This window comes from Ranitomeya imitator, chromosome 2, assembly GCF_032444005.1.
Source record: "Ranitomeya imitator isolate aRanImi1 chromosome 2, aRanImi1.pri, whole genome shotgun sequence".
NCBI lineage: Eukaryota > Metazoa > Chordata > Amphibia > Anura > Dendrobatidae > Ranitomeya > Ranitomeya imitator.
In genome coordinates, this window is record NC_091283.1 from 375,116,179 (window position 1) to 375,131,873 (window position 15,695).

Genomic DNA, 15,695 nt, shown 5'->3' on the forward strand with positions numbered 1-15,695 from the left:
GATAATTAACTTATCAGGGATTACTTCAATCATTTTACTATGGTTACGGCATCCGGCACCGGCTTTCTAGTTTGTATACACCGCATCACTTCCGGTCTCCGGTCATTGGTTGGGTCCCCGTTTTATACCGCACATCCTGTAGCATTTCCACGCCCCCTGACGAAGGCTCCGCCGAAACGCGCGTCGGGGTGATGTGGTGACCGCTGGCTCCCTTCTGTACCCCTCCGCTGCCACTCCGTGTAAATTTCTCCCTGGTCTGATTGAGGTATGCGCCATTAGGGTACTTGTATCCTGCTAGCACCTTCCATTCCAGTCTCATTTATATATCTTTGTGCTTTCCATCACACTATTTGCTGGGGTTACAGAATCAATTAATTATATTCGCAGATTGCTCATTTATGTCATGACCATTGTGTAAAATATATATACCCTATTTATTATATGTCATGACTTATAGGAATGTTACGTATTACTTATAGCCGCGGATCTCCCATCCCATCCACATTTTGTTGATATGCACTTTGGTCTTATCCACTGATCCATTCTGGTTTTATTTATATATATTATGTGCTCTAATAAAGTTATATATTTTTTATATCTAATTCTTGGCCCTCTGATCGTCCTTTGTTCTTTTGGGTTTTTGTTTTGACAGTTTGACGATTGGCCGTCTATATGTCCTATTGGTAGTGACAATATGATTTCTTATTCATTAGTTACTCTTTGATCTACATTATGTCACTCAGATTTTTGTTGGTGATTTCTAACGTGTGCACATAGCCTTAATGTAGTAAGAAAGGCATAAGGAAATATGGCACATAAAATTCTCAAAGATGGAAATAAAGTACAGCTGTAGAATCACAGTGAGTGTAGAGGAGCTGTATATAGTCATCTTTGTATATACAGTGCCACTATGTGAAAATGCCCAGTATTGCAACCACAAAAAGGCAGACTTGTTGAGCATAGGACAAAACGTGAAAAAATGGCAGGCACAGATGTAGTCAAGTGAATGAGTGTAGCTAAATGAAGCAATTATCTGTGTGGTCATGTAGGTGAGTGCAGGAACGCGCCCCAGCGCACGTTTTGGATCAAGTCCTTTATCAGTGCTCTGCAGAGTATCACATCAGGATCTGACAGGCAGGGAAGGAAAAATGTCGGCTCCTGCTGAGAGCAGGCTCTCACAAGCCACCTTCTCTGCAGGACCCGGAAGAATCCAGCGGCCATCTTGAGGCTGGGAGTCTCCAAGGAGTCCATCAGGACAATGCGATCGCCTCACGTTGTCCTAATGGAAGTGCGCAGGGAACTTATGCCCTGTGCGATGCTCCTCGATGCCGCTGTCACTACTGATAGTGGTATCAGAGGGGTTAAATGCCTGCAATCAGTGCTAGCACCGTTCGTGGGCATTGCTGCGGAAATTCTGCATTGAGCAGGGGGTTGGACCTGATGACCCTTGAAGTCCGTTCCAACTCTAATGGAGCGCCCCCAAGGGCTAGGGGTTACTCGGTACCGGGCCCTTCGGTTCTCATCAGGGATGTCACGGTGGCTGACCCGGTCCGTGGCCCTAGGGGACGTCCGTTGTAAATGGGGAAAGGTCTTTAAAGGGATAGTGTTCGTGACGCCACCTGTGGTATTCGGTCAGGGTGACCGACGCTGCTTAGGGGTCCGCTGGGGTGATGTTATGGCAGCTAGATGGTATACCTTCCCACAGGTGAAGTATGTCCCCAGGGCTTCCCAGAGTGTAGATGGTGGATGATGTAAGGCACAGTGAATAATGAGGACACCAGGTTGCAGTCTCTTTACCTTTACTGAAGGTTTCAGCATCCACAGTCCAGGGTAGGGACCACAGGGTAGGCAGAGTCCGGCCGGTCTGAAGGCAAATCCAGAGTCCCCTTATCCAGATGGAATTCAATAGCCTTCCTCTAGCGCCTGAGTGTTGTAGTCCCTCCCTGCTGAGCAACTCGGTAAGGTCCTCACAACTATTGTAGGTGTTAAGTCTCTTCCTCTCTGTCCCCCTGACGGATAGGACAAACCCATATGACTGGTGGCCTGAGGCTTTTTATAGGGATCCTAGAGACGCCCCGGCCCCAACAAGTTGCCACCGTGCCTCCTGGGTATATGGTCGGGCAGCCAACGTGGAATCAACTGTCCTGCCAGTCTCTGAAGTAATGCATAGAGATCCTTACTCCCTCGGTGTTCTGGCTACCGGTTACTGCGCTTCAGAAGGAGGCAGCCTGCTTCTAGCTGGTCTTCCCCTGATGTTCCTCTCCTTTTGCTATGACTTAGTTTCTCACTCACTGCAACACAATTCCTTTCAATGTATTTTTCTTTGGATGCTGCCGCACGTGGGGCAGGCACAGCTCCGTGAACCCTCGTTCTCCCACAGACCTGCTCTCCTCGTTCTGCCTCACTTTCTCTCCCGACTACCAGTTTGACCTAATTGTGAGGAGTGCCCTAATAGATAGAAGCATGGCTCCCCCTGGCGGCCTGGAGTGTGAAGTGTGTATTGTGGTTGTGATACCTGGACAGAAGATCTTCGTTGCCCTCAGAGGTAACATCAATCCCCCTGGTGGAAGAATAACATTACTGCAACGACCAGGACTCTGGGGCGCTGCACTAACATTCTAGGATTCTAGATCTGGTTATTGTAGAGGCCAGAGTAAAATTGGTGATTGTGGCCAATCCAACGTTCCGGTAGTGTTTTATTTTGGTATCTAGAAATATCCAAATGAAAATGCAGCATCCTACTGATAGACTGTTTGGAAGATCTAATTCTAAATGCGCTAAAGAAGGGTCCAAAACTTTCAGTCTGCTCACTGACAGAAAACATTTACTTTAGATGAGTCACTCATGTGTTCGATAAGGGCACATGGTTTTTATGAGCCCCAAATTCTAATGTTGGGGTGATTAACCTTTTCACTGAGGTGAAAGGTAGCTTCCTTGCTGAACACCAGGCTGTCAGCAAATCCAACCTGTTTGAGTTGTCTCTGCAAGTCAATGCAAAAGTCACTGTTTCTGGTGTTCATCTCATTCCAGCTCCTAAAGAAGATGTGATCTGTATTGTTTACAATACAGACAATTTCATAAGATACACCATACCATGGTTTGTGGCAAATGTAGCCCCATACTAGTTAGCTTGGTCAACTTTCTAGGCTTTACACTCTATATAGTTCTGACTCTTCTGAAGTCTTTGGAGACCGGGATTTTCAGATGACATAAACACAGAGATGTTCCATTTTGGTTCACCCAACTTGAAATATAGTTTCTTTTCATTTACCAATTAGTTGTGAAAGTTTTGTTGCACTGTCACAGCAGAACCTGTTCTATCAAACTCCAACATGCAAAAATCTATTTTTTTTTACTTTAGCGTGTTCCACATATGTCACATTATGGAAGCACATTTTAAAATTGGCTTTTGAAAAATGAAAGCTCTACTGTGCTTGGTTGGTCTGGGCAACCAATCAAGTTTTGCTTTGATTTTTTCACTGGTCATTTATAACTAATGTTACTTTAATACAGACCTTCAATTTTGAACCATCGTTCGTGAATCACCCTGTATATTTCATATAAAAATATATTTCACAACTAAACAAAAGGAAGAACAAAAAAATTGCCTCAACAATGGGTTAGAGTTTTCCTCATATGCATTCTGTTGTATAATGCAGCTGAGAAAAGCTATATTTCAGGGCTGAAATGCATCACTTTATTGAAGAAAATCTACAAGATATTTAATTGATGTCTGTGTGTGAGACTACTTTCTGGATGACAGCACTAATATTTTAGACCTGATTTTCTTCTATTGAAAAAGGCATTGTCTCCTTATCTGCCCCACAAGGGAAACCCAGCAAGGACCTAATGGACAATCATCAGTCTGTTGAGGTTTGTGGAGGATATGGGCATTTGCAAACAGGATAATTTCTTTAAAAAAAAATAAATTCCAGAAACCTGGCTTCACAACAAGTGTTTATTCCTATCCATTACCTGGTAATGTGAGAAGCTGGGAAACCTCCATCATGACATCCTTGTACAGATCTTTGTGTCCTTCTAATTACTCCCACTCCTCCGTGGAGAAATAGACGGTGACATCCTGACACCTTATAGGAACCTGACACACACAATGATACCGTCATCCCCGATCCCTTCATAGAGTTACTGTATAATGTCCTAGCATTCCCAGCAGTGTCACCTCTCCAGTCAGTAGCTCAATCATCTTGTAGGTGCGTTCTAGGATCTTCTGGTCATTGATGTCCTCATTTATCAGGGGGTGAGGTGGAGGCTCCGTGATTTGGCTCAGGGGTCTTCCCCATCCCTCAGACACAGGGTCCTGACAGTGCTCACTAGAAGTCTTCTTCACTACGGTGTAATCCTGGTTATGGAGAGACACATTAATAAATCTCACTACAGATATTTTCAGAGTCCTCACCTCTCCAGTTCTGTCCATCTGTTATTCCCACAGATAAGAATGATGTAATGTGACGTCATCAGAATCTCTCACCTCTCCAGTAAGCCGGAAGAGGATCTCTAGGGTGAGGTGTAATATCTTCTCCACCATCTTGTCCCTGTCTCTATCCATCCTTGATGGGTCAATCAGGAAAATTCTCTAATATAGAAAATCAGGTTATGTTTTTACATACATACCTCATCCTTCCTTCTGTGGATCAGGGATCTTCTGCGCAGGTGCCGGGCAGTCACTGTGACCTCTGGTGTGTGCTCCGATAGTATGCTCTCCCCAGTTCGTCCCTGCATAGTCATTGCTAGAAACCATGTGTACATGGCGATGACTATGCAGGGACGAAATGGGGAGAGCACTGGAGCGGAAGTCACAGGTGCAGAAGATCCGTGAATGCAGTCACCACAGAAGGGAGAATGAGGTATGTATTTCTGAGGGAGTGCAAGGTGCAGGCGCAGGAATCCAGGGCCGTAATTGATGCAGATGGAAGGGGGTATGTATTATAATGAAGACAGGCAGGGATTTCGGGGCGTGCGGTGCATGGAAGAAATCATTAAAGGGAACCTGTCACCTGAATTTGGCGGGACCGGTTTTCGGTCATATGGACGAAGTTTTCAGGTGTTTGATTCACCCTTTCCTTAGCCGCTGGCTGCATGCTGGCCGCAATATTGGATTGAAGTTCATTCTCTGTCCTCCGTAGTACATGCCTGCACAAGGCAATCTAGCCTTGCAGCGCTGAGGTCCTGGGTTCAAATCCCACCAAGGACAACATTTGCAAGGAGTTTGTATGTTCTCGTGTTTGCGTGGGTTTCTTCTGAGTTCTCCAGTTTCCTCCCACATTACAGACATACTTATAGGAAATTTAGATTGTGAGCCCCATTGGGGACAGTGATAATTATGTCTGTAAAGCGCTGCGGAATAACATAGCGCTATATAAGCAAAGCATAATAAATAAATAATAACATTTCTGTTACCTGTATGCCCATATTAATAGGTCATATACGTCCCAGTGGTGACAGATTCCCTTTAAGCTTAAGGGATTTTCATGTTTAAAAAAAAGATAGATTTCAACTGTATTTGTTTTGCATGTTTTAACGTTTATAGACAGTACTTAATTCTGTGATCACTTGCACAATATTGTAGTCTGCTGAAAAATGAGTGACCTCCAACAAGACCCAGCTACAGAGTGGGCTTCTTTGGAATACAGCCTCCAAAAACTTTGATTAGCTGATGGAAGTGATGCCTCTTTATATGGAAAAACTGTATTTCCTAATAAAGATCCAGTCTGCACAGGTGATTTTAACTAAATGGAAATTTATTTAGAATAAAATCTAATACTAAAAATGGAATAGATAAAGATACAATATAAAAAGATGAATGCGGAGACCGCTATCAAAGATTACACTATTTCAATCAAAATCCCTGGTCTTCTGCACATGCTCAAATTACATAGTAACATAAATTGAAAAAAAGACCTAAGTCCATCAAGTTCAACCTTCCTCCATCAATTATAAATTCTTTGTCACTAAATCATCAAAAACCCACAATGTCATCAAAGAAAATTGCAACCAGTAATCATTCAACAACGCACAAGCAAAACAATTATTAATTTTCAATAATTTCTAACACTATCTGCAGGCTTGGATTGATTCAAAATGTCAACAAAAGGTTAATATGTTTCGTAATGATATCATGGAGGCTGGTAGTAAAGGGAGTTTTCTAGTTTCAGAAAACCCCTGTCTCTAGCTGCCGCTTTTTAAATTATTTTTTTAAAGACTTTACTCACCCTCCTCAGGTCCAGTGTTGAATCTTTTCTGCTGCTTCCAATATCTGTTATTGTCTGTAGTGCTGACGCCACATTGATAGTGTTGCAGCCAATAACTAAGCTCAGTAGCTCTGAACGACTAATGCCATCCACTTGGGCAGAGCCGCCAAGTTCACTTATTGACTGCAGCGCTGGTGACCTGAAGTCAGCGCTGCAGACAATAACAGACACAGAGGAGCAGCAGCAAAGACTCAAGGCTGGACCCAGGATGATGAGTAAAACAGGAGATTTTTTTTTTTTCAAAATAAACTGCAGATTGTGTATAGGGGTATTCGCAAACTTGAAAGCCCCCTTTAAATGTGACTGTTACAATTTATAGCAGCATTTAATGGGTTAATCTGCTATTATTAGTGCTAATTCTGATCTCTTCAGTTACGTGTAGATGATGGTAGTCGGCACCCGCAGTGTATGGTGTGGGCCCTTCCCATTCACTGTCAACAAAGGCTTAAGAATGTCTGTTTTAGACTAAATAGTTTCCATATGCAGGGCATAATTATGACTTTGCCCCTGCGTGAGTGGGCAAGGGTTAACAAAACGTCCTGCCAAAGAAAAACATTTTCCATACTATGAATTTAAAAATGACTTCTCCACCATGTGACTTTTCTGATGTAAAACAAGACTTGATTTCCAGTTAAAACATTTCCCACATTCTGAACATGAATGTGGCTTCTCCCCTGTGTGAAGTCTCTGATGTATAACAAGGCTCGATTTATCGTAAAAACATTTCCCACATTCCGAACATAAAAGTGGTTTCTGTTCTGTGTGAGTTCTCTGATGTCTGACAAGACTTGATTTATGGTGAAAACTTGTTCCACATTCTGAACATGAAAATGCCTTTACCTGCGCATTGTGAGTTTTCTGACCAAGATTTAACTTCCTGTCAAAGCTTTTCATAAATTTAGAATATGAAAATGTCTTCTCCCCTGTGTGAATTTTCTGATGTGAAACAAGTTTTGATTTACATCTAAAACGTTTTCCACATTCAGAACATAAATATGGAGCTTCGCCTGTGTGAGTTTTTTGATGGTCAACAAGATATGATTTCCGAGTGTAACATCTCCCACATTCTAAACATGAATATGGCTTCTCCCCTGTATGACTTTTCTGATGCGCAATGAGATGGGATACCTGGGTAAAACATTTCCCACATTCTGAACATGAAAATGGCTTTTCCCCTGTGTGAATCCTCTGATGTATAACAAGATGAGCATTCTTCCTATAACTTTTGCCACACTCTGAACATGAAAATGGCTTCTCCCCTGAGTGAATTCTCTGATGTATAACGAGATTTGATTTATTATTATAACCTTTCCCACATTCTAAACAGGTATATGGCTTCACCCCTGTATGACTTCTCTGATGCATAACAAGATGAGATCTTTTCCTATAACCTTTGCCACATTGTGAACATGAATATGGAGTTTCCCCTGTGTGAATTCTCTGATGTATAATGAGGCTTGATTTATTATTATAACATTTCCCACATTCTGAACAAGAATATGGAGGTTCTCCCGAGTGACTTTTTTGATGGTTTACAAGGTTTGATTTACGAGTATAACATTTCTGACATATTGGACATGAAAATTGCTTCTCCCCCATTTGCGCTCTTTGTTGATCACCATCCCTTCTGTTGGTTTTATTGTGCTTAATAATCTGTGATGAATCAGAAGATAGGACCAGTTTAAAAGGATCACATGCTACAGCTTCGCTGTGAAGGTCTGGTGGTATATCTGGCATAACGGGGGGCTCTTCAAATGTATCCGATGCGATACCACTGACATCTGTCTTAAAATCTTTAGACATCACATATCCATCAGAACTCCTGATACAGTCACCTGCAATGAATAAAACAGTTTTTTCATTTTTGAATAAGATAACTTAAATATTATAATGACATTGTAAAACATTTCTACATAAATTTTCAATTTCTAATGTATACTCATCCTTCCTGTTATCCCTTTTGATTCCTGCCACTTTGCTATGGGGAGACATTTGTTAACTCTGATCAATGCCTGTCTTGTGCATGTGTGGTTCAGACTTACCACTGCTCCCTATGCCACAGAGTCATCTTGGCTGTGTTAGAGCCAAAATGACAGTCCTAGCAAAGAAAGCAACTGATGCCCCTTCCACACTCACCTATAGTTATTCATGATCACTTCACCCAAATATGCATGTGTTTAGTGGGCAGAAAAGGAAGATAACTACTGCCTGACGCCTCTGGTTTCACTTTGTCTGCATGTTTAAATCCATCAGATTGATTCTTGTTTTTCCCATGGGTAAGTTAGGATACCCCAATTCACATTAAATGATCAGGTTACCTAGCCTATATATCATGATGTTCAGGCAACAAACAGGCTGTCAGTGTGTCCTTCACCACACACTTACAGCAAAAATGCTCACAGAAAATTATTAGGGACCTGTCAGAAATTGTTATTAGGTGAGGTGTATATCACAATCTTGCTGACAGCTTAATGCATAGTTCAAGTCAAGAATGATCATGTACGAAGAAGCCACAGGATTATAGCAAGTGCCATTGTAGAGTATATTAGAAAGTGTGGCTGTGTCTTTCACTGGGGGAGCTAAGTGAAGGGTTGCTTTGTGATCAGTTGGAGTTTAAGAGGTAAAGTATCTCCTTGTGGAGATTAAGATGCCTAACATGCAACTGTAAGGGTACCGTCACACAGTGGCATTTTGATCGCTACGACGGCACGATTCGTGACGTTCCAGCGATATAGTTACGATCTCGCAGTGTCTGACACGCGCCTGCGATCAGGGACCCTGCTGAGAATCGTACGTCGTAGCAGATCGTTTGAAACTTTCTTTCGTCGTCTAGTGTCCCGCTGTGGCGGCATGATCGAATGGTGTAACATAGGTGTGCACGATATTGTATACGATGTGCGCATAGTAACCAACAGCTTCTACATCGCACATACGTCATGAAATTATCGCTCCAGCGTCGTACATTGCAAAGTGTGACAGCAGTCTACGACGCTGGAGCGATATTGTTACGATGCTGGAGCGTGACGGATCGTGCCGTCGTAGCGATCAAAATGCCACTGTGTGACGGTACCCTAAGGAGTCTTATCATTGCAATGCTCCTTTGGGAAATTAAAGATGCAAATTGTCTATTCAGAGAGGAATAGGACTAGAACTCTAATGCCACCTACTGGAAGTAGCTATCCTAAAAGTCAATATCAATCCTTTAAGGATCCTTGCCACATGACTTAGGATAAAATCTAAACCAGATACTCTTTTGCAGAAACGTGTTTCAGGATGTTGCCCCTCCTCAATGCAAAACAAGAGCTCTGATGTGACTGTATAAGAGGCCTCTGACTTGGGTCTACAGGGTAACGTGTATGGCCTATGAGTCTTAACACTGGCGAGAAACAGCTCCCCTTAGAACTCAGTCAGAGCCCTTTCATACAGCCAAATCGAATCTCTTGGTTTGCACTGAGGATTTAATCATAAGTCATGTGGCAAGGATCGTTAAAAGGTTGACGTTAACTATTGGTTTAGCTGAGGGGGGTAGACTTAAAGTAGCAGATCAATTCAAATATTTTGGGATACTAATCTATTTGCCGATCACGAATTACTTACATATGAATCTTACACCGGTGCTGGGAACTCTTAAGGCAAAGGTAGGAGCTTGGTCTAAAGGTACCGTCACACTAGACGATATCGCTAGCGATCCGTGACGTTGCAGCGTCCTCGCTAGCGATATCGTCCAGTGTGACAGGCAGCAGCGATCAGGCCCCTGCTGTGCTGTCGCTGGTCGGGGAAGAAAGTCCAGAACTTTATTTCGTCGCTGGACTCCCCGCAGACATCGCTGAATCGGTGTGTGTGACACCGATTCAGCGATGTCTTCACTGGTAACCAGGGTAAACATCGGGTAACTAAGCGCAGGACCGCGCTTAGTAACCCGATGTTTACCCTGGTTACCATCGTAAAAAAACAAACAGTACATACTTACATTCAGCTGTCTGTCCCTTGCTGTCTGGTTCCTGCACTGACTGCTGGCCGCAAAGTGAAAGTGAAAGCACAGCACAGCGGTGAGTCACACAGCGGTGACTCACCGCTGTGGCTGTGGTGTGCTCTGCTTTCACTTTGCGGCCAGCAGTCAGTGCAGCAAACAGACGGCAAGGGACAGACAGCTGAATGTAAGTATGTACTGTTTGTTTTTTTAGGATGGTAACCAGGGTAAACATTGGGTTACTAAGCGCAGCCCTGCGCTTAGTTACCCGATGTTTACCCTGGTTACCGGGGACCTCGGGATCGTTGGTCGCTGGAGAGCTGTCTGTGTGACAGCTCTCCAGCGACCAAACAGCGACGCTGCAGCGATCCGGATCGTTGTCGGTATCGCTGCAGCGTCGCTAAGTGTGACGGTACCTTAAGTTGCATTTATCTGTTGTAGGCCGAATTAATCTCATTAAGATAATTCTGATGCCTAAGATACTGTATGTTCTCCATAACTCACCTATCTAGATACCACGTGTAAAATTCAAATTCATTAACTTTTTATTTAGAGGCCTGGTGTGGGGGAGGCAACACCTCGCAAATTAGATTGGAGACTCTTCAACGCCTTAAGGACACGGGAGGCTTAGCTTTACCTAACCCTGAAATATATTTCTTGGCGGCCCAATGTCAGCATTTAAAGGGCTGGCAACATGAGTCGCCTACCAATATAGCACAACTTTTGATAGAAAGGGTGGTGAAGAGAAGTCCGGCAGTACAGTGTCTGGAAGATGGATCCCTAGGGATACTGAAGAAATACTCAACATTATTTCTGATATATAAAGTATGGGGGAGAGTTAAACAAATTCGCGGGGTTGCTTGTCTGACCAGGTTTTCTCCGCTGTGGTTTAATAATAATCTACCGGAGTTTTTGGCGATGGGACAAATACCAGAATGGCAAGCCAGGGTGTTGTGAGTTCTGTTTTTGGGCTCCCTCTGGTGGTTACTGATGGTACTGGGTGACTTGTCTTTCCTGGGTTTCTGGGTTCCACCTGTTCCATCAGCATATGGGAGTTTCCTATTTAACCTGGCTTTGCTGGCATTTCCTCGCCGGTTATCAATGTATCCAGTGTGTCTTGTTACCTCTGCTCCCTGCTCCTAGAACCTTCTGGACAAGCTAAGTTTGGATTTTCCTGTTTTGTGTTTTGCTTAATTTGGGTTTTAGTCCAGCCTGCAGATATGTGATTCTCTGCTGCTGGTTGCTCTAGTGGGCTGAAATTGCTTTTCATGTACCATGAGTTGGCACATGAGTTCAAGTAATTTTAGGATGGGTTTTTGAAGGGTTTTTCGCTGACCGCGCAGTTCACTTTTGTATCCTCTGCTATCTAGCTTTAGCGGGCCTCATTTTGCTGAAACTGTTTTCATACTACGTATGTGCTTTCCTCTCATTTCACCGTCATTATATGTGGGGGGCTGCTATTTGCTGTGGGGTATTTCTCTGGAGGCAAGAGAGGTCTGTGTTTCTTCTGATAGGGGAAGTTAGATCTTCGGCTGGAGCGAGACGTCTAGGATCATCGTAGGCACGTTCCCCGGCTACTTTTATTTGTGTGTTAGGTTTAGGGTCGCGGTCAGCTCAGGTTCCATCGCCCTAGAGCTTGTTTGTATCTGTGCTTGTCATTTTTGTGATCCCCTGCCATTGGGATCATGACAGTATAACCGGCCCACAAAGTGTTAATTGTATTGGCTGAAGTAGGAGGATAAGTAGTCTGAGGAAGTTTTTTTTTTGTTTTGTTTTTTTTTCCCCTTTCCCTCAGAGTTTGCTGCCTAGCCTTATTGCAGCCTGGCTACTTCCTCCTCCTCTTAATCTTTGAATGGCTCTGATCTCAGCTGTTTATCATGGACGTCCAGAGTTTGGCTTCCAGCCTGAATAATCTTGCCGCTAAGGTTCAAGATATACAGGATTTTGTTGTACATGCTCCTATGTCTGAACCTAGAATTCCTGTCCCAGAGTTTTTTTCTGGAGATAGATCTCGTTTTCTGAATTTTAGGAACAATTGCAAGTTGTTTCTTTCTTTGAAATCTCGCTCCTCTGGAGACCCTGCTCAGCAAGTCAAGATAATTATATCTTTCCTGCGGGGTGACCCTCAGGATTGGGCATTTGCATTGGCACCAGGGGACCCTGCGTTGCTTAATGCGGATGCGTTTTTTCTGGCATTGGGTTTGCTCTATGAGGAACCTAACCAAGAGATTCAGGCTGAAAAAGCTTTGTTGGCCCTCTCTCAGGGGCAAGATGAAGCAGAAATTTATTGTCAAAAATTTCGGAAGTGGTCGGTACTTACTCAGTGGAATGAGTGCGCTCTGGCTGCAAAGTTTAGAGATGGCCTTTCTGAGGCCATTAAAGATGTTATGGTGGGGTTCCCTGCGCCTGCTGGTCTGAATGAGTCTATGACTATGGCTGTTCAGATTGATCGGCGTTTACGGGAGCGCAAACCTGTGCATCATTTGGCGGTGTCGTCTGAACCGTCACCTGAGATAATGCAATGTGATAGAATTCAGTCCAGAAGTGAACGGCAAAAGTATAGGCGGAAAAAAGGGTTGTGCTTTTATTGTGGTGATTCAGCTCATGTTATATCAGCATGCTCTAAACGCACAAAAAAGGTTGATAAGTCTGTTGCCATTAGTACTTTACAGTCTAAGTTCATTCTGTCTGTGACTCTGATTTGTTCATTATCATCCATTTCCGTCGATGCCTATGTGGATTCAGGCGCTGCCCTGAGTCTTATGGATTGGTCATTTGCCAATCGCTATGGGTTTAGTCTGGAGCCTCTGGAAGTCCCTATTCCTTTGAAGGGAATTGACTCTACACCTTTGGCTATGAATAAACCTCAGTACTGGACACAAGTGACCATGCGTATGACTCCCGTTCATCAGGAGGTGATTCGCTTCCTGGTACTGTATAATTTGCATGATGTTCTAGTACTTGGTCTGCCATGGTTACAAACTCATAATCCAGTCCTTGACTGGAAATCAATGTCTGTGTTAAGCTGGGGTTGTCAGGGGGTTCATGATGATGCACCTCCGATTTCTATCGCTTCATCTACTCCTTCTGAGATTCCTGTGTTTTTGTCTGACTATCGGGATGTTTTTGAGGAGCCTAAGCTCAGTTCACTTCCTCCTCACAGGGATTGCGATTGTGCTATAAATTTAATTCCAGGCAGTAAATTTCCTAAAGGTCGTTTGTTCAATCTGTCAGTGCCAGAGCATACTGCTATGCGGGATTATGTTAAGGAGTCCTTGGAAAAGGGACATATCCGTCCATCTTTGTCCCCTTTGGGAGCAGTTTTTTTTTTCGTGGCCAAAAAAGATGGTTCCTTGAGGCCTTGTATAGATTATCGTCTTTTGAATAAGATTACCGTAAAATATCAGTATCCTTTGCCATTGTTGACTGATTTGTTTGCTCGCATTAAGGGGGCTAAATGGTTCACTAAGATTGATCTTCGGGGTGCGTATAATCTTATACGAATAAAGCAAGGTGATGAGTGGAAAACCGCATTTAATACGCCTGAGGGCCATTTTGAGTATTTGGTAATGCCTTTTGGACTTTCTAATGCTCCTTCAGTCTTCCAGTCCTTTATGCACGATATTTTCCGTGATTATCTGGATAAATTTATGATTGTGTATTTGGATGATATTTTGTTTTTTTCTGATGACTGGGAGTCTCATGTTCAGCAGGTCAGGAAGGTGTTTCAGGTCCTGCGGGCCAATTCCTTGTTTGTAAAAGGTTCAAAGTGTCTCTTTGGAGTCCAGAAGATTTCTTTCTTGGGGTATATTTTTTCCCCTTCTACTATTGAGATGGATCCCGTCAAGGTTCAGGCTATTTGTGACTGGACGCAGCCTACATCTCTTAAGAGTCTACAGAAGTTCTTGGGCTTTGCTAATTTCTATCGTCGTTTTATAACTAATTTTTCTAGTGTTGTTAAGCCTTTGACGGATTTGACTAAGAAGGGTGCTGATGTTGCTAATTGGTCTCCTGCGGCTGTGGAGGCCTTTCAGGAACTTAAGCGCCGGTTTTCTTCTGCTCCTGTGTTGCGTCAGCCAGATGTTTCGCTCCCTTTTCAGGTTGAGGTTGATGCTTCCGAGATTGGAGCGGGGGCGGTTTTGTCACAGAGAAGCTCCGATGGCTCAGTGATGAAGCCATGCGCGTTTTTTTCTAGAAAGTTTTCGCCGGCTGAGCGGAATTATGATGTTGGTAATCGGGAACTTTTGGCCATGAAGTGGGCATTTGAAGAGTGGCGTCATTGGCTAGAGGGTGCTAGACATCGTGTGGTGGTCTTGACTGATCACAAAAATTTGATTTACCTTGAGTCTGCCAGGCGTCTGAATCCTAGACAGGCTCGTTGGTCACTGTTTTTCTCTCGTTTCAATTTTGTGGTTTCATACCTGCCAGGTTCAAAGAATGTGAAGGCGGATGCTCTTTCTAGGAGTTTTGTGCCTGACTCCCTTGGAAATTCTGAGCCCTCTGGTATCCTTAGGGATGGGGTGATTTTGTCTGCTGTCTCCCCAGACTTGCGACGTGCTTTGCAGGAGTTTCAGGCGGGTAAACCTGATCGTTGTCCGCCTGAGAGACTGTTTGTTCCGGATAATTGGACCAGTAGAGTCATCTCCTAGGTCCATTCTTCTGCGTTGGCAGGTCATCCTGGAATATTTGGTACTAGAGACTTGGTGGCCAGGTCTTTTTGGTGGCCTTCCTTGTCGAGGGATGTGCGTTCTTTTGTGCAGTCTTGTGAGGTTTGCGCTCGGGCTAAGCCTTGCTGTTCTCGGGCCAGTGGATTGTTGTCACCTTTGCCTATCCCGAAGAGGCCTTGGACGCACATTTCCATGGACTTTATTTCGGATCTCCCTGTCTCTCAAAAAATGTCCGTCATCTGGGTTGTGTGTGATCGCTTTTCTAAAATGGTTCATCTGGTACCCTTGCCTAAGTTGCCTTCCTCCTCTGAGTTGGTCCCTCTGTTTTTTCAGAATGTGGTTCGTTTGCATGGGATTCCTGAGAACATCGTTTCTGACAGGGGATCCCAGTTTGTGTCTAGATTTTGGCGGACGTTCTGTGCTAAGATGGGCATTGATTTGTCCTTTTCGTCTGCATTCCATCCTCAGACGAATGGCCAGACTGAACGAACTAATCAGACCTTGGAAACTTATTTAAGGTGTTTTGTTTCTGCTGATCAGGATGACTGGGTTACCTTTTTGCCGCTGGCCGAGTTTGCCCTTAATAATCGGGCTAGTTCTGCTACCTTGGTTTCTCCTTTCTTTTGTAATTCGGGGTTTCATCCTCGTTTTTCCTCTGGTCAGGTGGAACCTTCTGATTGTCCTGGAGTGGACATGGTGGTGGATAGGTTGCATCGGATTTGGAGTCATGTGGTGGACAATTTGAAGTTGTCCCAGGAGAAGGCTCAGCAGTTTGCTAATCGCCGTCGC

The 15,695-nt window shown here is 43.8% G+C and overlaps 1 protein-coding gene across 1 annotated transcript in view; it reads right to left on the reverse strand.

Annotated features, from left to right (window-relative positions):
- Positions 1 to 15,695, reverse strand: part of LOC138666613 (uncharacterized) — a 180,296-nt gene that overhangs the window by 132,470 nt on the left and 32,131 nt on the right. Inside the window, exons 7-10 of the mRNA XM_069754809.1 lie at positions 6,835 to 8,104; positions 6,231 to 6,420; positions 4,216 to 4,360; positions 2,907 to 3,049 (exon numbers count right to left, since the gene is read on the reverse strand). Of these exons, the coding sequence (XP_069610910.1) occupies positions 2,907 to 3,049; positions 4,216 to 4,360; positions 6,231 to 6,420; positions 6,835 to 8,104 (1,748 nt within the window). The remainder of the gene's footprint in view (positions 1 to 2,906; positions 3,050 to 4,215; positions 4,361 to 6,230; positions 6,421 to 6,834; positions 8,105 to 15,695) is intronic.